This window comes from Lipophrys pholis (genome assembly GCF_963383615.2).
Source record: "Lipophrys pholis genome assembly, chromosome: 9".
In the NCBI taxonomy this organism is placed as follows: Eukaryota; Metazoa; Chordata; class Actinopteri; order Blenniiformes; family Blenniidae; genus Lipophrys; species Lipophrys pholis.
In genome coordinates, this window is record NC_137639.1 from 7,283,957 (window position 1) to 7,307,968 (window position 24,012).

The 24,012-nt window shown below is 42.7% G+C and overlaps 1 protein-coding gene across 1 annotated transcript; it reads right to left on the minus strand.

The window, feature by feature from the left end:
- Nucleotides 1-389: 389 nt before the first annotated feature.
- On the minus strand, nucleotides 390-21,584 carry zhx2a (zinc fingers and homeoboxes 2a). Its single transcript, XM_080471109.1, has 13 exons — nucleotides 21,492-21,584; nucleotides 20,584-21,097; nucleotides 19,511-20,230; nucleotides 16,375-16,587; nucleotides 15,055-15,303; nucleotides 14,740-14,955; nucleotides 14,270-14,354; nucleotides 13,952-14,137; nucleotides 10,456-10,814; nucleotides 4,395-4,647; nucleotides 4,158-4,314; nucleotides 3,830-3,949; nucleotides 390-1,950 (listed from the first exon to the last, which is right to left on the minus strand). Exons 2-12 carry the CDS (start codon nucleotides 20,683-20,685, stop codon nucleotides 3,832-3,834), a joined length of 2,658 nt encoding a protein of 885 aa, XP_080327235.1. The 5' UTR covers nucleotides 20,686-21,097; nucleotides 21,492-21,584; the 3' UTR covers nucleotides 390-1,950; nucleotides 3,830-3,831.
- Between the last annotated feature and the right edge of the window lie 2,428 nt (nucleotides 21,585-24,012).

Consider the following 24,012-nt stretch of genomic DNA (forward strand, 5'->3'; position numbering starts at 1 on the left):
CTACCCTGAGATTGTGAGTCTCATGCTCTACCAACTGAGCTAGCCAGGGCACCCTATTCAATCCAATGTGGGAGAATTTACCGTACCATTTAGCGGTCAATGTTATATACACTGTATTTCTAAAAGTATTTGCTCAATCACTTCCATGGTCATGTGTATAAAGTCCATCACCGCAGGGTGCAGCTGAATTAATGTGTAGAAACAGCATAAATGTGTTTGTCGCCATCTACGCTTTATTTCCCCGCTCGAAGACGACATTATATATTCTAACTTTTGTACAAAACTACACAACGAGTCATCTTCAGTTTTAATCCTGAGAACTAAATAACGTGGAATCCACGTTTGCGCTCCCCGAAGGTCGTTAATGACGCGGACCAAGAGGCGGATTTACAGTTGGTTGTGTTTTTATTGAGTTACAGCAGACCTAATGTAGAAAAAAAAAAAGAAAAGAAGATGATGCAAGCGGTACTCCGAACTAGCCAACCAAACGTACAGTATTCCAGATACTTGTCTGGACAAACTAAAGCAGCAGCAGCAGCAGCAGCAGCGACACACATTCAGCCTGCAAACAGACACACACCTGCTGGAAACTCCACTTTCTCTGCTTGAACAAACACTAATTTTGACCCAGAAAACCGCCGACATCCCTTTTCAATCATGTCTGACGAGGAGTCCAAAAAGAAAATATAAATCCTTAAAAGAAATGACTAAAGCACATGCAAAAAGAAAGCAGCTCATGACAACTTTGGCTGCTGTGACATTCCAAATGCTTCGACGCCGCGTGTTTCCAGCTTTATTTGGTCATCCGTCTCTCAAGACATTGGTGAGAAACGTCCTCAACGTGTCGGTGCAGAAGTGAAACCGCTGAATGGAAGAACCCATCTGAATTAAAGAAGGAGAGAAGAAGTCGCGTCCGCAGATCACAGCCGAGCGGAGCGGATATCGGAAATGGCTCAAATAAAAAGATCCTCATGCGTAGAACTTGTTTTGTACCCCCCCTCCCCCCCCCCCATCGACCTGTACGTCGTGTCTGGATGAGAACATGTGAAGCTGGATGGAGGGTCAGGTGAGGGTCCAGCCTCCCGGTGCCGGATGGAGGCTGACGAGAAGCGACAGGTTCCAATGTACAGTGTGCTCATTTATACGCTCGTGGTCATTCTGCGGCGTCTCTTCTTTCACTTCCCCCTCTAGCACTTGTGTGACATTCCCACCTTCACCACTGTAACTCTACGAGGGCGGTTTAAGGTGACGCTGCAGGAGAAAAAAACAAACAAAAACAAAAACAGACCGTTTCCGAAACAGTTTGGGACGAACCGACCCGGTACGAAAGTATCTACCACTAACACAGCGATTAATGCAAGTGCCATCGACGTCTACTCGCGGCGAGTAGCGCATGTGGGATTTTTATCATCTTTTTTTTTTTTTTTTTATTTTTTTTTTTTTACTCCAAAAAAATAGGGCTGATTCTCAGCAAATAACAGACTATAATACACTTTGATTTTAACATCGATGAGACGAACACAGAAAACATTCCATGTTCCGGGCAAGAGTTCATCTTTCTTTAAAAAAAGAAGAAGAAAAAAAAAGAAAAAAAAAAAGAAGAAGTAACAAATCATGCCCTCACAAGTAAAACTATACAAACTTCTTTTTTTTTCTTCTTCTGTAATACAGAAAATTATTTACACGAGTGTTTCTTGAAGGACAAGTCGGAGGGAAAAAGATGAAGAAGAAGAAGCGTAGCAGTAAGAACAATGCATCAAGTCCAGCTTTGGCACTCCTCTTAATGTCAGTGCGTTAACAGTGGAACCCCCCCCCCCCCCCCCCCCAGCACCCACCCCCACCCCCCCCACCCCACGGCTCCGTGACCACGTCACACGCGCGTCACTGGCTTCGTCTTTGTTCGTCGCCTGGCGGCGGCCGGCCTTCCAGCTTCTAATGATTTGATCCCATCTGGAAAAGGAAACGGGAAGTCCCGATCAGCACTTTAACAGACAATATTGACAATTTTTCTCAGATGAAAAAACGAGAAATCCTGGAAACGATTTGACGGCGGAGCGACTGTTGTCGGAGAAAAAAACCGCGGTGGTCAAATTGCAGCTTTGGTTCTTGGCCTTCCTGCGATCGTAGCCGCGTGCGTCCACATGCTAATGACGGTGTGTGCCATCTCCGTGAAGGACCAATCAGAGGTCATTACATGCTAATAACTTCCCGCCGCTGAAGGCAGCTGCAGCTGCGGCGCAGTAAAGGAGCAGTGCACCACCTCTTTGTGTGTTTAGCACGAGGCCCGAGTCAAAGCCGCCAGACTTTAATCATTACCCAGCATGCTTTGAAGAGGCAGCGGGACGCACCAGAGCACCGCGTCCTGAATTCACCGGCAATTAACGCACCCGAGACAATATTTTTCATCTTAACAATCAGCGTGGGGAATAACGTGTTATCGCTTAACGCCGGAACTAAAATCCCACTTCTAATAACCGGTTAGTGATTGTTGACAGTCGTTTCTCTGTTCGAGAACGAGAGCAGAACGATTCCCTGAACTGACTCAGAACCCCAGAAGGCAGCTCGTGTTGCACCGCTTCTTCTTTTTGTTGTCAGATTATTGATCATTTCTTCTTTCAAAAACGGTTAAAATCCAGATTATCCTTCCTCCACTAAGTGTTGTAACTTCAGCTAACGTCAGATTATAGAGCATCTTCCTCCCACTAACTGAACTCAACCGATCAAATGACTAGAAAAGGTCGGTTGAAGAGTTTTTCATCATTTTTAAATGGAAATACATTTGTTAACCACAGTTCCCAGTGCACTTATAGATTATTCTATTTTTGAAATATATTGTTTGTTCACGAAATAATAATTTGGTACTCTATACATGTTGTTACTAAACGCCTGTTTCTGAATCGAATGATTCCTGGTGTATTTATTTAGTTATTTGTTGATTATTTTGTGTTTTTTTGTGACATGGGCTCATTTATATTTTGTAAAGAAATATTAACACACCTAAATAAATTCTGAAAAACCGACACCAATAGTTTAGTAATTTGTCCCCGATTCCACGTGGTGCCCCACAATTATTAATTAATAACTGACAAATTAATAATCTAAATGAATACATTCTTTTTTAATAATTCAATAACCTTATAACCTGTATTTGTTCATGAATAAATGACAATATATTCCAATTAATAATTTCTATTCCTCATAAATTTCTTCCAGTTTCAGTAATCTATTACTTACTGTAATTTACTGCTAATAACCAAAGTTAAATCACAACAATATGATATAATCATTAGATTCAATGGGATTAAGTGTGAATGTGGGGAATCTGGGTTACAATAACTTCCTGTGGAGACCCTGGTAACGACTCTTATCAGATTTAGTCGAAAATCATTTTGCATTTTAAACTATATAATATTTTGTCATGAACCACGATGAAGGTAAAAGAAGCTGCAGGAAGGCGGCGCCCCCCTGGTTTTACAGCGACGTTCCCATTATAGAGACATTTGATAGTAAATGCAAGAGTCACATTCCCAAGTCAGTATAAAGATTTGTAACAAAGCTTTTCAGTAACTTGCCTTAACATTGTAATAAAGACTGAAAACATGAGCAGCTTTCTTTAGAAAGATGAAAGTATAACAACAACTCTCCTTGTTGATCAGCATAATGTCGCTCCATGTTTTGTTTAGAGTGAAAAACAAACCTTGAAGCAGCTTTAAACTCGCCTGATCTCGCCGTCTTTCCTCAGGATCTTTGTTTTAAAGGCAAAATATATCTGAAAGGGCCTTTTCCATGTTGGTGAGGATTAAAGATAAATGCCGGCGGCTCGACCCACCGTCAACCAGTGACCCTCCCCGGCTGCTCCAGGGTCACGACCTCGGTGTCCGTGGCCAGCCTCTGTTTCTCCACTCCTCCTTCGTTCTCCTCTCCCACGGCCACCGTCACTTTCACCCACCTGGCAGGAAAACACCGTTCAGACAAACGGACTCCAGACACAAGATCAGAACCGACTGTTTTCTGCTTTGTACTCGGATATGTGACGAGCCGCTCGGCTCGCTGTGGCCATACGGGGGCTGTATTTTTAGCTCCTTTTTAATGGAAAACATCTGAAAATAAACCTTTAGATATTTCTTTACACTTCCTCTCTCCGTCTCCACACCCACCTTCCTTTATCGGCCGTACTTGAGCCGGTCTGGTCCTGCCTGTTACTGCTCAGGTCCGTCACGGCCGGCGTTAGTCTGTCGGTCAACCACTGGACTTTGGGCTGCTCGGACAGTTTGGGGATTTCTCTGGCTGCTGCCTTGTCGCCAGCTTCCTCCACTGCACGCAACAACAGAGCCACAGGGTTAATGGAGCACGTTTCACCATCGCTCCACTCCGGGCTCACCTCCAGACCTCACCTTTCGCCGACTTATCCTCCGAGGAAACGCTCTGGTTCTTCTCAGAACTCTGCCCGTTCTGCTCCTGGCCCGCTTTCTGCCGATCCGGAGGGTTTTGCTTGTGGGAACCTTCCATCCAGTCCAGAGCTTCGCCGTTCTTCAGAGCCGAGCGGTGGTCCTTGAACCAGCGGACGATGTCGGTGCGTCCGAGGCTGGTGTGGACCTCCAGCTGGCTGTACTCGTCGGGGGATGGCCACTGAGTCCGGCAGAACATCTGTACCGAGCAGAACATGCAGACAAACATTTTACACCACAGGGAGATAATTCAACTACCAAATAAATAACAAAGCAAGTCACGGATTAAGACCTTATGAACTAAATGGTACCAGCGGAGCCTCACATGTGACACATTAAGCACATTTTAACAGCGGCGTGTCATCGGCATACCAGCACATCACCTCTAAGTCATAAATCACACAGCTGTGGATCTTCTTCTTTAGAGGTTAGAAAGACAAGATGACAACATGAAGCCTGAGGCTTTTATCAATCTTACAAATGGTACAAAAGGAAAGATTTATGAAAAAGGGATTCTTTTTGTAGCGTTTATGTTTGAAAAATTACACAAGGTCACACATCGATTGCTTTCACTCATGTCATTTATTTGAAAATTGGAGGAAACTAAAGTGGGTCTATGAAGATGGATGTGATTGTTCCACTATGAGTGACTCAACTTCTGAAACGTGCGTATAATTTAAATCATTTACATCTAAGCCATCCTATTTCTAGTGAAGAGACGCACAGTGGTGACCAGTTAATTAGATCCTCTGTCAGAACTATCAGGACCAATCGCCAACATTTGATGAAGACAAAATCTTCAGTTTTGTCATTTTGCCATAAATAAATAAATAAATAAATAAATAAATAAATAAATAAAAAATCATGATGTAAAAGAAGTTCAAAGTTTAGCCTGACATTTTGCTAATAAGCCTCACTGAGGTGTTTTAAAGACAAAGGAGCGCAGATAAAAACAGAGTCCTGCTGAGACTAAATCCGTCCTGGCCGAGCTGCCAGCAGGGCTCTTGCTCAGAATGATTTATGACTCGTCCCCCTACCTGGATGAACACAACAGGTATGCAGCAATATGTCAGCGCCGACACAGACGGTTCCTAACATAGAAACGCAGGCTGAAGCTGGGCGACACTGAACTACTCATTAAACTTCAAACTGGTTCCCGCTGCGTTTTAACCATCAGAACCTGGAACATATAGGTGAACCTTAATCACTAAATAATCAACAAAATAAACACAGAGACTGCTTGTGAGGTGTATAGAACACGTTTGGTCGTCAAAGCTTTCACAAACAGCCTGAGAAAATACAATACTCAAGTATAAATGTAGTGTTTGGAACTTCTGCAAGAATAGAAAAGCCATTTTTACATGCTTGAAGTTTTTCTCTGTCGTTCTGCAGAGTATTGGTGATGAAAATCACTATATTTTCACAAAAAACAATCCAGTCTCAACATAAAGCCAATTTCAATGAACTTTTTTTTATGCAAGACAGTGAAATGCCAAAGCACTTCTCTTATAGCTGCTGCATTATGGGTGTTTATACAAACTACATACATACGCTACATGAATGACTATCTCATACACTATGCCTGTTTTCCATAAGCAAACTGCACAAAACCTGCAAAACAAGAATTATTTCTAAGAAATGCAGTTTTATTTATGTGTCATTTCATTATCAGCTGAAGTCATTACATTCTAAGAGGAACTTCTAAATGCTACTTCAACAATGGATCAAATATCTTATTACACTCCTGGCATGCTGTTTGGATTCGGGCTTCATTTGGTTTCATTCCGTCAGGCAGTCTCATGCAGCATCAGTCGGAACGGCTTCCCTTTATTTTTCCACCACATCTAACTTCATATTGTAAGAAAATAACCCATCATATCGATTCATCTCTTCACCACTGGAGTCCACCATGGGGGGGTTTAATCTATTACTGCAACAGCCAGCCAATGTGAACAGATCAAAAAAAAAAGAAAAAAAGAAATCGGTAACAAATTAAATTGTTCCCAGAAGTGTTTTTCAACAGTCAGACATTTTCTTCCTCCACATCTTTGCAGCGTGTTTGTGCATATTAAGGCCGCAGTGTGTGTGTGTGTGTGTGTGTGTGTGTGTGTGTAAACCTGAAGTCTGGGACCATCTAACCCAGAATGCAGCGTGTCAGCACCTGCCCTCGGTTTACAGAACAAAAACAGACACTCAATCCGTGTCGCAGTTGATTTGTTCAGGACTGTACTGCGGCTGTCCTTTAAACGCTCCTTCCACCAAAAAACGGTGATTAAAAGATAGATTTTTTTGAATCAAGTTCCCATCTTATTATTATGTTGTACGTAAACAGCTATTTGGACATTTTTATGATTTACTATGTGATTAGATGAATCATTGTTTTAAACAGTTGATTTATAATTGCTAATGACAATTCGTGCTACACAATATATCGCAAATCTATTGATAATTATCACAAAACACAGTCGCAGTAAATGATGCCTCCATGCAGTGTGCGTTTGTACGCCACCCTGGACACGACATCTGATATAAAACTATAAATTGTTGCCACAAATTAATATTTCATGGCCTCGAAATTCAAATTTCTGACCAGTTTAAGATGTGACAAATTATCGACCTATAATTCGGCATTTTAGAGTTTAATTCATTATTTAAAAAAACTCTATTTGTATATCAGGCTCAAGTGCGTTGATATTATAAACCTGTTTGGAGACCAGAGCAGTCACTTCAAATCACTTGTTTACTCAAAATAAAAACGTATGATGACCTTCCACCGTTCTCTTTTTAACGGTATTGGACTTTTCACACTGGGAGCAACGTCGCGAGCTAACCAAGTAAGCTAGGTGGCTAAGCGCTAAGCTATGTTATGGTTTCGACATTGACTGCGGAGGCAGCCGCGACGACTTGTCCGAGTTAGCGACAGTAACTAAGGGGGGGGGGGGCTTAGTTGAAGGTTCAAGTGAACTATGAGGAGCTCCATAAAGAAACAAAACGGAGGAGAAAACACACAAAGTCACAAAACAAATGTTGGGTTGTCCTTTATTCCATCAACATTTCCACAGGTCTGCAACATTATAAAAAACGAACAAGGCCGACTCCTTTCTGGACTCATCCAGACTTTCTGACGGTGCAGAGGAGCTTCAGCCGGTTCTTCCTGCCCCTCCCCGGACTGGAGGCAGCCCAACTCTGCCTTCCTCCACCCTGCTGCACGCCTGCCCCCATGAACCAACCTGGATTCTTACGCGTCCGACGGAGAAGACAGAAAAACTGTCTTCCCAACGCGGCACCAATAGTGTCAGGCAGACTGGGAAACTTGACTTCCTCTCTCAGTTGGGGAGTGGCAGCCAGTCTTAAAGATGCTCTAATTACTTAAAATTAACAAACATAAGCAAAACAATCAGCCTCAACGATCCAACGTAAGCAAGAGGCCGCTGGAACCCGGCGGCGCTGCAGTGGATGAGAGCAGAACGGGCTGGGCAGCAGCTGCCGTGGATGTTTGGTGGGAGCGACCTTGGCAAGCCTCCAAGTGTCCTTCCATGTCATTTTTTCTGATTATAGTTTTGCCACAACCGGGGCAGTGAAAATGTCCCACCTCCCTGCAGTTTAAATTACAGCGGCAAATCTTCGTGTCTAGGAGCACAACAGGAAAGTTTACATTAGCCAATAACAAAGGCTCTCTCACACACACACAATCAATCAGCGACACAGACATTATATGTGTATATGTATATATATACATATATAGGTATGTGTTTTTGTCTTCATTACCTTTAAATACAATTGCGTTTTTAAGGTGCACCTCCAGGTGCAGCTGAAGTTTGTACGGCATGCTGGGTTTATAGTAGAAACAAAGAGGGCAGTGGTACAGCCTGCAGCATGTCGTGCAGCGTGCTACTGGAGGCTTTTTACCATCCGGAATAATTGAATGATGCATCTACAAGGGAAGAAGAGGTCGTTATATGTGTGTGAGTTATAGTACTCAAAATTCAGCTCGACTTGATTTATACAGTCGGCAAAATCTAGAAAGTCTCTACATATTATTCAGGTGTCAAAACAACTTAAGTATACATTTCTACCTACTGCATGTATAATAGGAAACCTTCAAATCTTAATTAAATATTCCTTTAGGAGACATATAACCAGTTGTGCAAGAAATACGCAGCTCCTTTACTGAAGCAGAAGAAGTGCAGTGTGACAAGACACTACTGCAAACAAATCCAGCATAAAAAAAAAAAATGTACTGAGGAGAAAATGCGTAATACAAGACGGCAAAATGACCTGAATTCGTATTTTACCCACAGTTGCTGGATTAATATTACTGCTGCATTTGATACACAGTCTAAGTCAAAATTATTATGTACGCCCTCGATGCAATTTACATGTATATTAATAAAATTCCCAAGTGACGTTAACCAGATGGAATTTTTTTTGAGTTTGTGTGAACATTTTTTTATTTCTGTGTACAAAGTAAAGTAACGTAAGCCCCCAAAAGAAAAGTAGGATGTTTGGAAAGGCTGTGTTAAAAATACATTGATCTGTTTCACAACACTTAGGAATTTTTTGAACAAAAACTTTAATTTGCTGGGGGAGGGTTTAATAATTTTGTTGTATTTTATTACTTTATATACTAAACTACAGCGATGCATCATGCTGCCTTACATTATCGTTGATACTGTGGCTGTGCTATGAGAACCATCACCTCTAAAACACTCATGAGCTTAGGAAAACATGTCTCATACACACACTGCAATGCATTCACGATTGCATGGAGGGTTTATCGCTGCACTCTTTACAAACCGTCATCGGATAGTTACTTTACGTTGTGCGCCGAAGAAATAGAAGTAAGGGTGTTTAAATGCGAGCCGCCAGCTTCAAATGACCCGAAGCGCAACTGTAACATGCTGTTATTTGCGTCGTTAATAAATGTTAGTTGCATCGACGGCGAACACCAGCAAAGAACCACACATTCATACTTTATTCTGGAGAATGAAAAGCAGCCACTAACCTTCGCGTTCGTGTTAAATGACCGTTAAATGTCTCGTTACTTCCTGTCCTGAGAGCGGAGCCTGCACCGGACGTGACCCCACAGCGGAGGTCTGCAGCAAGACGCCTCTCTGTGTCTGGGGCTCCGTACATTTGTGCTCAGAAAATTCAAAATGACAGAATTTTAAAAAATAAAAAAAACCTATTGAGCTTGTTAAATTGTTGGAATTGGCAGCTCTAATCATTCCTTGTGTGGCGGCTGCAGGGCGGAAATCAGAAGCACAAAAATCAAATAAAAAACACAAAAATCACAAAAAGATTTAACAACGTGCTTCTGAAACTCTGCTGGTGAGATGTGATGAGGAATAAAACATTTTCCAAAGATCCAAACCCCATAAACTGAAGAGTTTCTTTCTATTACAAACATGTTTACCGGATATCCTGCAGAGGTCAGGAACTTTTCACCAACTAAAGACTCCAATCTACCGACTCCCACCAAAGAACGACGAGAGATTAAAATGCGCACGTAGAGTTAAGGCGTTTTCTTTTTTTAAAGGAGCGACTCTGCACTGAAAGAGAAGAGTCTTTTTGAAAGATCGCTATTGAATAAAATGTGCTTATTGACTTTTGTGAAAGCTGCAGTCAGCCAATGGGGAGAGAAAGAAGAGTCGGGGGTTGCAGACCCGGACTAATGCGTCACATCGGGGGAAGCAGTGTTTTTCTTTACAAGATGACCCCTGCTTGCAGTTTGTTTTTTATTTGTGTGCTTCAGCAACAGTTAAATGTTTTATGACTTAGTTAAAATTGTGTTTTGGTTGTTTTTTCGCGGGGCTCCAAAAAGTACCACAAAATCGATGAGTCGGCACAGGAAGCTTCATTTTAAATCCACTGAATGATCAATGTGCTCCTTCTATCCGAATCGCTCTGCACCGCTTTTTTTTTTTTTATATAAAAAAAGAAGAATCGCTTTGACTCTGGTTACTCTTAGCGAGTACGGAGGCGGGCGCCCACCGGCTTCTCTTACCTCTCTGAGCAGCGTGAGCGAGCGGCCGGCGAGGGGGGCGGGGCTGGCGGAGGCCGACAGCACGGGCGGGTGCGGAGACGAGGAGCAGGACGACGTGAGGATGGGCGGAGAGGCCGAGGCGGAGTGGGTCGGCGGACGGGGGGAGGAGGCGGCCAGCACGGGGGGCGAGGAGGAGGAGGAGGAAGAGGAGAGGACGGGCGGGTGAGAGTTCCCGTTGAGCAGCGCTCCCGGCCGGTCCTCCGCGCTCTTTGAGGTCATACTGAGCAAAGCCTTCTCCATGTTGTCCCGCAGCGCCCTGCGCTCTGAAAACCAGCAGTCCACCTCCGTCTTGGACAGCCTGGTCTCCAGAGCCAGCTGGTCTGCAGCAGAAAAGGTTCAGAAGATCAGATGAGCAGTGGAACCCTGGGAATTGAGACTCTCTCTGGGGGAGTTGGAAATGGGCTCATTAAAAACATTTCAGCTATTCCTGTCACGCTGGCGCCCGCCGGAGACGGGTCCGCAGCTCCTGCAGGGGGAAGGAAAATTAAGTCGCCCGCTGTGAACTAGTATAAATAGAAGAAAAGACTACTGGATTTCTTCAAGCAATAGAAACATCCAAGCTTTAAAGCGAGGATACGGAGCCCGGCAGGAACACAAACCGGTGCTAATTTGGCCAAACGGTTCTGCACTCGTTTATCCCACTTCACTTTTTAATAAGTCCTTTCAAAGTTGTGTAATCACATTTTAGTTCTCCGCATCTCGACAACGTTATTTATTTCTGAGCAGAGGCTCTGTCCTGCAGGAGGAAGAGTCCACTGCATTTATCCGAAACTGAAATCTGCTTGTTTTATCATCCTGAATGAGGAGGAGAAAATTAACTTCAGACAAACCGATTTTTATAAAAAGGCATCTTAAATCTTCTTTCTGGTGGTGAAGTCTTTTGAACAGACATGTGTGCACATGTAAATATTGCTGGATTGTTACCTTAAATGTCTGGCAGACATCTTTCCCAGCTGCTGTAAAGCCAGTTAATGTGAATTCAAACGATGTCAGGACGTGATCTGACAGAGTTGTGAGGAACTGAACACTTTCAGTGATCGATGTCGATACCAGAACGAGATCATTGTCAACATCGACGTGGATGTTAAAGTCACCCACTATAACGACTTTATCTGAGCTCAGGATTAAACTGGAGAGAAAGTCTGGGAATTCAGATGAAGAGCTGTAGGACGACACACTACGACTAATAGAACTGGCTTCTGTATTTTCCACTTGCATGAGGTTTGGACTGAAATTGTCGAAGGATTTCTGGTGAGTTTCAGTTCTGGGACTGATGAGAAGACGACAGTTGTAAATGGTTGAGTTCACCCACCCAGATAACTACTGTAAAACTATCTCTGTCAGTGTGGACACACCAGCTTGATCCTCGGTAACGACGTGGAACAAAAAAAAGGCAATTTTTCTGCCGTTTTTCAAAAAAAAAAACAAAAAAAAAACAGGGTGGACTTCATATAAAACACGATGAATGTCATTTAACTTCTTTAAAAAATGTAAGTTCTTCCAAACAGGGAGTCTTAACCCGTTATTACTTTAACTCAATTAATTTCAGTTTGGATAAATGTTACCATTTGTCTTTAAACAGCATGAAGTCAAGTTTCATGTTCTTGTTTTATTCATCTAAATGATTCTTTTTTTTTCTTTTTCAAAATAAAGATTCATTCATTCATAGATAATAAATAACAAATATGTTGTCAAATCTAATACCTGCTCATATAATACAAGTGAAAGCTAAATAGATAACGAAGGCAGTAGATTTGGTAAATTTTAAGACCTTTTTGAATTAAAAGAAAAAAAAAAAAAGAGGTTTTAAAACTTTTTTTTTTTTTTAGAATCTGCCAGGATCTTTAACTGTACATGGTAAAATACTATTGATAATATCATTATTAAGGTACATGTTACAGATGTTCTGTCTCTGGCCATGATATCACTAAAATTCATACTTGGACATGTTTTAAAACTCTTGCTGGTCAAAGATTAAAACTGTTTTAACTCCATGATATTTTACAATGAAAGACATTTTCAACAATGACTTCAAAAGCAATGCATTTTCATATGTTCAGGTACTGCAATATAAATGACAGTACAATAGTTATTTACAACAAGTTGCTTTTCCACGGCAGTGTTTCCACTCCACAGTAGAAGTTAAATCTCAGATTTAAATTCAGTAGCAGGTTAGTAAAGGAAGGCCTAAAGCCACAAGTTCTAGAAAAGTCAAAGGAAATTAGAAGATGGAACCCTGATGATCACCCTGATGTAACAAATCTGTTATTGTTATTTAGTAAGAGTGGGTATAACATTCTCCATCTGTGTCTCCCACCTTAATAGATTTTATACTGTAGCTTCATTAACTGTTAGTACAAAGTTAAATGTTGGTGCACTAAAGTAACTAATCAAAGTCCTTCGTTAACTCGGACATTAAGCTCCTAAATGCAGAACAAACCCATTTTGAATTATTATATCCAGAGGACATTGTTTATCTCTTGATTTCTATTACTGTTTTTACCTTTAATTCGGTCTTATCTGGTTATCTTGCTCTATGACGTGTTTATACGTGACTACGTAGAATGTTCTGTCCCATGTTTAAATACGTTTCCTTGACAGATTGATTATTTATTCATGTTGTGACGGACTATATGCACGAATAAACACTGGGAAGCTACAAATGAATTGCCCCTTGTGGGATAAATAACATCTTCTGAACTGACCACCTGTTATCTTGGTCTGTTTGAGTTAATCAGGCGTTAAAAAATCTGATGTTTTCAGCTGCATGTGCTCCTATGAGGGGATTTTCAGATGGACAAACATTTACATGCTTATCTTTAACATTACACCTTTTGTTTGGGACTTGTTCTGTCCTTACTGCCGCAGACACTCTTTTGTCCTCACCTGCTCAGTTGTTAAGTTTCATCAAACATTACAAACTGCAGCAGAACGGTCTTTTCTCACTTCACCAGCTCGTACATACGCGCTTCAACTGTGCAACATGCTGGACTGTGTAGCAGCAACAGGGTGGGTGTTTTATTCCAGCAAAAGCTGAGAATTAAAGTCCTCCACTGAAAAGAAACTTAAACTTTTCAGTGGTTATAGATAACTTAACTGACTCTGCAGAGGTTCAAAATAAAAATGTGTACCGGTACATTAATGCGTTTTTCTCAATAATTGTTGACTGCCCTGCACGTTTTCACAACTCTGATGAATGAGTCGCCGTCGAGCTCTGCGGCAGCCATTTGTTTGAATCAGGGAGGGGAAAACATGCAGCCCCCGAGGACGAAGCTTGAGAAACGCTGCAGTGAAAATCTTCCCTTTAGGTTGTGGTTCAGGGGCTCAATGGTCTCAAAGTTTCAATGTACATTTTCTTCAATCGTCATCGCGACATTACTCATGTGATAACACGTACTGCAAACCTCGACAGTTTTCCTCCCAAAAGCTGAGTCAATTATGTATCTGAGAAATTTACCGAGCTCTGCCTCCGTCGGTGAGCTGCTTCTCTGGAAGCTCTCCTCCAGCGCCTTCAGCTGCTCCGACGACTTCCCCTTCACTCGCTCCAGCAGGGGGAACTGGTTGGGCACTACTTTCTTCACAGGGCCGTCTTTAGGGGGTGGCGTTACCTCTGCCTTCACCAGCACCGGTGGCGGAGGAACACCTGCAGCACAGACGGAAACGCAGAATTACAAAATCATACAGCGCAGACAGAGATTAGATAAATGCTATTGCTATCATTTCAAACACGCCTCTACCTATGTGTGGAATGTGACTGTTCACATACTTCACATACCTTTGAGATTGAGGAGCCTCTGTTCACTGAACCACTTCTTGATCTCTCCTCTGGAGAGCCCGGTGGTCTCAATCAGCCTGTAGATCTGCCACAAACCAACACACGCAGACAAGTGACAGCAGTGGCCTCGGAAAACGTAAAGGCTTCAATATTAAATTAGAGGCCAAATTTTTTTTAAATAAAATTCAAAGCAACATGTTTTCCATCTACTGTGGCACGTCACAAAAAAAGAAAACACACACACACACACACACACACACACACACACACACACACACACACACACACACACACACACACACACACACACACACACACACACACACACACACACACACACACACACACACACACACACACACACACACACACACACACACACACACACACACACACACACACACACACACACACACACACACACACACACACACACACACAACCCCATCCTCTCACTCACTTAATCTTACCTCATCTTCCTCGGGGAAAGGGCACTGTGTGTAGCTGGACCTCAGCACCGTCAGCTGCTCGGCCGTTTTGTTGGGGTCCATCGTGAAACTCAGCACTTTGGGTGATGCCAGCTTGGAGGAGGCCGTGGGCGCAGAGATGGTCTGAATGATGGAGGGTCGTTTACTCTCCGAGGTGATCATGGGAGAGGGCAGGGGTCGTTTCAGAGACTGGGCCACCTGCAGGAAGCACAGCTCAAATCACACACTGAAGAAGAAAATAAAACATGAGCATGTCAGCATACAGCCGGGACCTTTTCTGTGCCCGAGGCTTCGTACCTGGTTCGTCACTGTGAGCGCCAACGGCGCACACGTGACGGTGGAGCCGTTGGCCACCGGCGTCAGCACCAGGCTGGTCTGCCCCAGGAGCTGACAGGGGAGGGACTGGAGGACGGGGGGTTTGGAGACCGGGGTGTGCATCGGATGGTTGGCAGACGACTTGGAGTTTAGCTGAGGTGTAACCACGGTGAAAGTCTGAGGCACGGAGGAGATGGTACCGTTGAACATTTTCTTCCTGGCTTCTTCCACCTGTCACAGAAGGAACGAACTCTCGTCATGTTTATACCTCTAAATTGTGGTAAAGTAGGTGACTTTACTCATATATTCTGAGATTGTTCAATAACAGAGGGTTTTTTGATAACGTGTGCAAAAGGAAAGGAGTAAAACTGAGGAAATTGTATTGTGAGCATTGTGTTGTGTTCCCTGTTCTCAAATAGATTTACTTAATAAATCTAAATATATATTTTCTTTGATATGTTGACCATTTGTTTGATGGTTTTGTGGTCGAACTAAGAGCCACTCGCAGGCCAGTTCAGGCCCATAGACCTTGTTTGACACCTGCAGTAGATACTTTAAATGTGCTGCTTTAAATAGCAAGGAAAGCGACAACAACTTCTTGGCTAAAGCCTCAAATACCCGACATCATGAGGGAGAGCGAGGGAGAGAGAGAGAGCGAGAGAGAGAGAGAGAGCGAGCATGTGAAACAGGGTCATGTTATGGAAAAAACAACAGTGAGACTACAAGTGAAACTACAAACATTTGAAACAAGCTGTAAACCAATAACACAAGTGAAGGTAATGAATTGAACCGTTATTCCTTTTTTTCAAAAACATTTAGGTGCATTGGAAGGTAAATCTAAATGTACGTATATATTTTCTTCTCCTTGCTGTATTTTTTTGGTTCAGTTTCAAAACATACTGTACCGAGTTGGCGAATGTGAATTATATTGATCTTTAAATGTATAAGTAACAGACATGGACTTGAGATTGTGTACGTTTGTTGTTCTATATGAAATGAGTAAGTTTAAAAAAAATATGTCACCAATCTCTCTCCACCATTTTAGTATTATGCTCTTTACATCTAGAATCGCTGTCTGCTAACTGAAAGTAAAATATGTTTAAGTGCTAAAACCTGAGCAGGTGTTACATAAAAAAGCCGATTTGCTTTTATGCTGATAGAAATACAGTTTTTATTACCGTCATTATGTTTTGTGTTTAGATTATCGCCCAATTTAAGACACTGAATGATGGCAAAATATCAGTGCCAGTGCATCGGGCTGAACGTGAACGGAAGAGAACGCCTGAAGTCGGAGTGACGCACCTCCTCGGGTGACCAGCTGATGCCCTGTTTGAGCCGCTGTGTGGTGAACCACACTTTGATTTGCTCCTCCGGGTGTTTGGAGGCCGCGGTGAGCCAGGACAGCTCCGCCTGCGTCGGGTAGGGGAACTTGTTGAAGGAGGAGATGAGCGTCAGGTTGTCGTCCAGGGAGGGGTTGTATTTGGTGGTGTTGAGGGGCACTGCGATCTTCGGCACCTGGGATGAAAGCAATGAAAAAAAACAATCAGTAATAAGACAAAAAAAATTGGTTATTTGAAATGGAAATGTTCCTTATGAATAAATAATATGCCACTCTGAGAGGAAAAAAACAGATTCCATGAAAACTAAATATTTCATCATGATTATCTCATTACTGGAACCTGTTCCAGTCATTGATTCAGCCTTTGACAGTAAAAAAAATAAATATCATGATTACTTGACCTGACTCGTCAGATAAAACTTTACTAAGTTGGAAGCAATTAGTTTGAAAACACCAGACAGACACCGAAACTTTTTATTGGATTTAAATTACTTTTGAGGAAACAGTGTTGGGGTCCAATTAGAAATAAAAACCATTGCAGGGTAAACAACTAAATCTTTGTCCGGTTTTGTTTTTCACCTTTGAAAACAGAATTCACAGTGGCAATTTGATATCTTGAGAAATCTCCTTCTTTCCTTTTTTATTAAGTCTTGTAGATGCATGAAGACACTTTCATACAGGAAAATGAATCTCGCACCCTGCTCTAATCTAACATTCCTCTAACATTGATTGACAGAACAGGGTTGCCATTCACTATAATGCAATTTGGAGGCAAAGTAATATAAGACAACTTGTTTTCATCAAAATTCCAAGAAATGTTGTATTGTGTCAATTTTTTTTGCAATTAGTACAGTGTGATCTTTATTATACTTCGTACTGTTCAAAAGCGCCACATTCAGGAAGGTGCTATTAAAATGCTTCTCCTGGAATGGCCACTAGGCAGCAGTGTTGTTATCCATCTTCAGTATTTTTTTCCACAGAAGAAGTTGGTGCGACTGGGGGTACGTCCAAAAAGTCCCTCCTATCTCCTTATCTATCAACTTTTCCTTCACCCCGGAAGTGTTTTGTGTGGCGGCCATGATAAGGACTGTCCGAGTTCTCAATAAGCAAAGGAAATGAGGCTCGTTGCTTCTTTTAGAGCCTCGTTTAGCTTAGGAACCACTGATATATCCTTTATTTTGCCCCACAATTCCTTGAGGCGACAACACAAGGGACCCGCTCATCCGAGCGTTCAGGGAAACTCACGATGTTGGAAAAAGGGAGCAGATCATGTAAGTTACTAAAGCAATAATCTGCCTTGAACAACTTGAAATCATATAAAACCCAAATGCACTTTGTGTAGTCCATTTTGGGAAACTTGTAGTTCTTTCCCCACCATGGCAGACGTCACTAACTTGCGCCGCCGTCGCATTATTATGACGTCACTAAGTGAAAGTTTTGTCTGACTGCCACACCAACGTGATCGCCTTTCACTAACTCCTTTAGGAAGCCTTCTAACACCTTTCCTTAACCCCGTGACGTCATCCAGGGGTTAAGGTAAAGTCGACAGATAAAGGAGATAGGAGGGACAATTCGGACGTACCCAGGAAGTCAAGCTGTGCTCCTGAATAGGAAAACTCACAGCTGTGGACATAACAATTACAAATCTACAGGTGCACCCGAATAGTCCCTCCTATCTCTTTTCCTATCCACTTTCCCTAAAACCATGGAAGTGTTTAAATGGCGGCCATGATAAGGAGTGTTGGAATTCTCAATAAGCAAAGGAAGGGAGGCTCAATACTTCCTTTACAACCTTCTTTAGCCTAAGAAACACTGATGCTTCCTTTACCAAAGGAGACCAGCTCATGCTGCCCCACAATTCCTTGCAGTGACAACATTTAAAGGGACCGGCTCATCTGAGCGTTCAGGGAAACTCTTGATGACTCAATGCAGATCATGTTAAGTTATTAATGCAATAATCTGCCTTGAACAACTTTAAATAATCTAAACCCCAAATCCCAACAATTAATGTTATGCCGATGTCGTACAATGAACACAGTAAAGTGTTTGTTCACCCTATTCTCAATTTGATTGGTTATTTACTCACCTGGCAGCAGTTTCACTATTGTTCCTCGTTTGGAGCCTCTTTTCCTTTAATTTCAATTTAAACCTTGTGATATTTGAGATTATACCAATGGTTAGAGGCACAGAGGAAAGCATTATGAATGCACTTTTTGTAGTCCACATTTGTATATTTTTTAGACGTCACTAATCTGCGCTGCCGGCGGATTATTATTACATCACCTAGCGGAAGTGCGTCGGATCGTCAAAACGACGTGATCGTCTTTCCCAACTCCTTTAGGAAGCGTCCCAACACCTTTCCTTAACCCCGTGATGTCATCCATGGGGAATATGAGATAGGAGGAAAATGAGATAGGAGGGACAATTCAGAAGCACCCCTGTGTGTTTTCAGGAACTTAAACACCATGTTGATTCCTAAAAAGTACTGCAGTGTTTTTACATCTTAGGTAAAGCCTTTCCTGGCTAAATCCACTGTTTATGTAGCCTAAGTCCCCATAAAGTGTAAAAACCCCCAAACAACTATAGAGGTCATGTGAAGGTCAACGCTTCAGGTGAAAACGCAATGTTTTTGAATTTTCGTTTTATAAACGTTTCGTGTTTACGCAGCAATTCTTTGTCTGTTTACATGGAAATGGCAGAAAATCTGAAAGATTTGTCGTTAGCGTGCCCGGTTTGAGGTTGGTGCCTTTTGTTTTTTGAAATGAAACCACACACACGCACATAGAGAACAATACTCCATAAACATTAACGATGGCTAATATATGGACATAGCAGAGTTTTCAAAACAAAGTTGCATTTTCCCCATCTTTTTTTTATTTTTTTACGACAGTCGTTGCATTTTTGAGAAGTTCCACCTTGGAAACCTTTGTCAAAAAGTTGCGTTTCCAGTAGGCCTGAGCACCAGTGTCGTGTAAACAGAAACCAAAAACGCCACAAAAGTTCTGTGTTTTCACTTTCCCTGCTGTCGTGTAAACGGGGCCTAAGTTGCAGTTGACAGTATTTCACACAGTCTAAAAACAAAAAAACATTCCTCCTCACCTGGGTGTAGTTTAGAGGCCGCTGTAGGGAAGGCATGATGTGAGAAAGGCCGTCTGCTTTGAGGAGAGTCGACTCGGGGATGATGACCGTCCCGTTTACGTTGACCGCCGTGATGGGCTTCTTGGAGAGATCGGGGGCCAGTTTACCCAGCTGACACTCAGTCCGTTTGATGTCTGATGACGAGACTTTTGGTTTTCCGATCTTGACCATTGTGGGTTTGCTCAGCGGCAGAGATCCCAGCTCCTCGGCTTTTCCCAAAACCGTAGCAGACGTGTTGTAAATGACCGCGTTGTTGCTGCAGCCTTCTATTGTCTGTTCAAGAATTGTCTGGCTGTTCATTTTGATGCGTTTGAACTTGAAATTGCTCTCCCCCGGGTGACATCGCTCGTTGTGCTCCGTCAGGGTGTCGAACTTCTTTGTGTTGAAGTTGCAGACGGCGCACAGGTACAGGGGGTTGAGGATGACGTTTGGGTGGTTGGCGTCTACGTGTTCTTTAAAAGTGTTGAGATTCTGTGTGGAAAAGGGGCAGTATTTGCACTCGTAGCCTCCCTGTTGTCTGCGCTGGGACTTGGACGGGTCCGGAGGCTCTGTTGCTGGTTTGTCGGGAGCTGCGGGGAGGTCCGTGGCCTTGGCTGTTAGATCCAAGTCCATAGCTGGCTCCGTTTGTGTTGGCAGATCAGTATCCATAGGTCCCGTCTGAATGTGGTTTTCCGTTGTTGTCTGGCAAAGGATGAGCAAAAAGACATTCTAAACAGCCTGCAGACATCAAAACACGACTTGAATCATCCACAATATCCACGCGTTCAAAGCGGTATATGCCCACTGAGCACCATTCAGACTAAAATCAAGCCAAGTCTTTTTTTTCCTGAGGAAAAGATGGGAATGATAATGACATTTTTGCGCAAAATAACAAAAATCAGAAGTTAGAAACCTTTTTGTTAATAGTGCAATCAAAAGCTATTATCAATTTTCCCTGCTACAAATTGCTCCAATTTGGAATTGTGAACACTTTACCACCAAGCACGCCATTTTGTAAAGAGATTATGTTTTTTGCTGACATGTTGCCAGTGTACCTCCATCCGCTGCGTCTCCTCTGCGTCGTCATCATCCAGCTCCACCATGGTCTGCTCTGGCCGGATCATACAGGGAGTGGAAGCCTTGCGTCGGCTGGACATGATGGCGGTCGACGCCGTGTCCGTCCCAGTGAACAGCCCCCCCTCACCGTGTGCTTGTGCTTGGCCAGCGATCGCGTGAGGGAGGCTATGGCTGAGGCTCCGGGGTGCAGAACTAGGGTGTAAAGTCTGCGGCGCTGACGTGAAGTCAGTGGGGTTGGCTCGGAGCAGACTGCAGATACAGGCTCAGGAGGGGAGGCAAGCACAGGCCTTTTTCCAGGATTGGACTCAGCAGCCGAGGAAGAAAAGAACAGCCCTCCCCTGGGGTAAGACCAGCGGATGCAGAGAGAGGAGGGCAGGGAGAGGTGAAGGTCTGGTAGAGATGAGGTTGTTGTACCGTAGACTAGTCTGGCCTCGCTGACAATGTCAGCTCCAGTGCTGGCCGAGCTCCTGGAACTGCATGACAGGATATTACCTGGACGGAAAAAAAGAAAAGAGGGAGACTTAGACGTATTAGAATGGTTATTTATATTAGAAATTTGTGTTTCAGGCATTTCTTTTCACTTATGTATGATGAAAACATGTGGAAATAAAGACTAACGGCCCGTTTAAGCACACCACGGCCATAATAATTAGTTCTTCTGCACAAGAGCGAGTACATGGACAATAACAATGTTTGACTCCAGAGTGCCATGACCCCCAGTCTGTATTCTCCTGGGACTTGGTAGTTTTAGAGTTGACAGTCACTCGTGATAGCAATCCAAGTTCGTCATCTGCCGATACGAAATCCATGTACCCGCCATTGTTAATGTCTATAGCATGTTGTTCTCTGCGCACAAGTGTGTGGTTTCATCACAAACGTCGCCTACCATGAAAACTGCATCGTTTGTAGTGTCCCTGCCTTTTCCGTAGAATTGGACATCGTTTTTGAAACGACGCTGTTTACACGCAAAACTTTTCTGAAACAAAAAGGGAAAACGTCATGTAAACAGGCTTCGGCACAATCCATAGCTGCAAATTCACTCAAACCCATTTAATATGGGAAGTACAAGACATTACTTGTACCCTTCAAAAGTGCCTCTGATAATGTGTAACAACGAGCTCCCAATAGGCCAGGTCGTGAGCATTTTGAGTTATTTATGCCCAACAGAGTCCCATGTGGATCTGCAGCAGGCTCACGCCCGGAGCCGGCAGGGCAGCGGCTGGCTGGAGAGCAAACAGCAACAAAAAAGGCTCCAAATGAAAAAGGTGGCAGATAAACAAACAGCGCCGCACAGCAGACAGACTACATGTGGTCGGGCTCGCAGTAAGCACGCTGCCTTTGAAAAGAACCGAGTAACTGCAAGGAAAGTGTAACATTCCCCGGCTGAAATGTTGTGCAGGCAGCAACCTATTAGGAGCCGACCGCAGTGAACTAAAGAGCAAAGGATGACCAGACAATGGAGGGCCGAAAAAAGCATTTCATTGCTTTAACGAGCATGTGTGGTTCCTTGTCGACACCAGGGCGGGAAAACCAGATAAAAACTAAGCAGAAAGCTTTAGACCCTGCGGTGAGTTGAAACTTTAAAACGAACCTGGAGTGAAAAAACGGAAGATAATCGAGACAAAGAGTACAAAAGAAAAAATTCTAACCCATCTGGAAATAGTAGTGGGAAGTCTCGAGTTATTAATTTGATCCAGCCATTCACAGTCTAATGAGATGATGCATCTCAGTGCCATTTAGAGCATGCGTCGTACCCAAGATGATTTTGTACCATCACAACATTTTACAGATGTCTCCCAAATGCCTCACAAGTGGCAGTAGTATTGATAGATGCAAAGAAAAGTCTCATGTAATCAGTGTAAACAACTCAATGTGCATTAATCCCATCTGGAACGCAACCAGATCTGAAGCCCATGTAAGAAAAATGCTGTACAAGTTCATTTAGTCTTACTAATATATTCAAATGCTTCTTAAAACGTAATTTTTTTCACAGATCTGGTGACCACTGAGTGTTGAGATGAAACACTTCCACTGCCAATGACATAAATTAAAGCACTTACAATTTATTTTTCGGTCTGTGGGCTGATTGTTAATTTCTCTCTCTGTGTAAAATCATCTTTGATGATGAATTGTTTTCTTCTGGTAAACATGAGATGATGTTGTCAATTAACTTGATAACAATATAATTTGGAATAAATGCAAACATGTCAGGGGTGTCAATATTTTCACTAAACTAAAATCTGTTTAAGTGAGAAATTAAGAAATATGTTTTTGCAGGCTGGCTGTATCCCACGGGCCTTAGGTTTGACTTGATTTAAGATTTGTTTTCCCCCCAAAACAGTGCTCTTTCTCTTGCCCCTAATTGACACCAGCTGTGACAGAGTCTCTTCCCTCCAACAGCGTTTCAGCTGTTAGTTGGTCATTTTCCTACCAGTTGATTCACAATTTGATTTCTTTTGTGAACCCAATATGATTGATTGTTCTTTCCTTTCGTGTTAAATCTCTGTACTTTTGCCTTTACGGCGCATTAATGCATGAAAACAATTAATCGCAGTTCAGTCTATGTGTACTGCACATGTTGATCTTACTACTACTGGGAAATTTGCAATACATGTATTGTCTATTTTTTTCTTCGTGTGAAACACTAATGTCTTTTAGAAAGGTTTGGTTGTGTTTATGTTCCCCTCCCATTATGCATATGATGCATGTGCTGTTCGCTTGTTGTAGTGTAATATTTACACAGAATCACATATCACTCTGACATCCTACTCGCAGGTCATTTTAAGGCAAATTCACACATTTAGCATCTGAAATACAACAACTTGTGCTTCTGTGAAAGTTGATCATGGAGACAGTCCTCAAGACTTGTATCAGATTCTTGTACACACACACACACACACACACACACACACACACACACACACACACACACACACACACACACACACACACACACACACACACACACACACACACACACACACACACACACACACACACACACACACACACACACACACACACACACACACACACACACACACACACACACACACACACACACACACACACAAATACTATAAAGTGGAACGGAGACTGTGTGCCCACTCCTGTGCAGTGTTTCTTTCAGTAAACACCCATATGGGTGTGTTTTACACCCACTGTGGAACTCAAACAAGAGCAACTGCTTGTTTATGTACTAAAACAGAAAGGTTTTCTGAAAAGATAAACTAAATGACTAGTAACATGTTCAATGGAGGAGTTGTCATCTAAACTGATGAAGTGTGCCTACTAATAATCAGACGTAATACACACAGTGGGAAAGATTTGACATTTTGTTATTTTAAGCTTTGCTAAAATGCTCCGCTGGAGTCTATTTATGTCCAGTTTGATAGTGTAGCTTGTAT

Coding starts and splice junctions, on each gene's coding strand:
- zhx2a (XM_080471109.1), bottom strand. CDS start 20,685: ATGTCCAGCCGACGCAAGGCTTCCACTCCCTGTATGATCCGGCCAGAG. Junction 20,231..20,583: donor AGGAGACGCAGCGGATGGAG/GTACACTGGCAA, acceptor ATCCTTTGCCAG/ACAACAACGGAAAACCACAT. Junction 14,956..15,054: donor CGCTCACAGTGACGAACCAG/GTACGAAGCCTC, acceptor TGCTTCCTGCAG/GTGGCCCAGTCTCTGAAACG.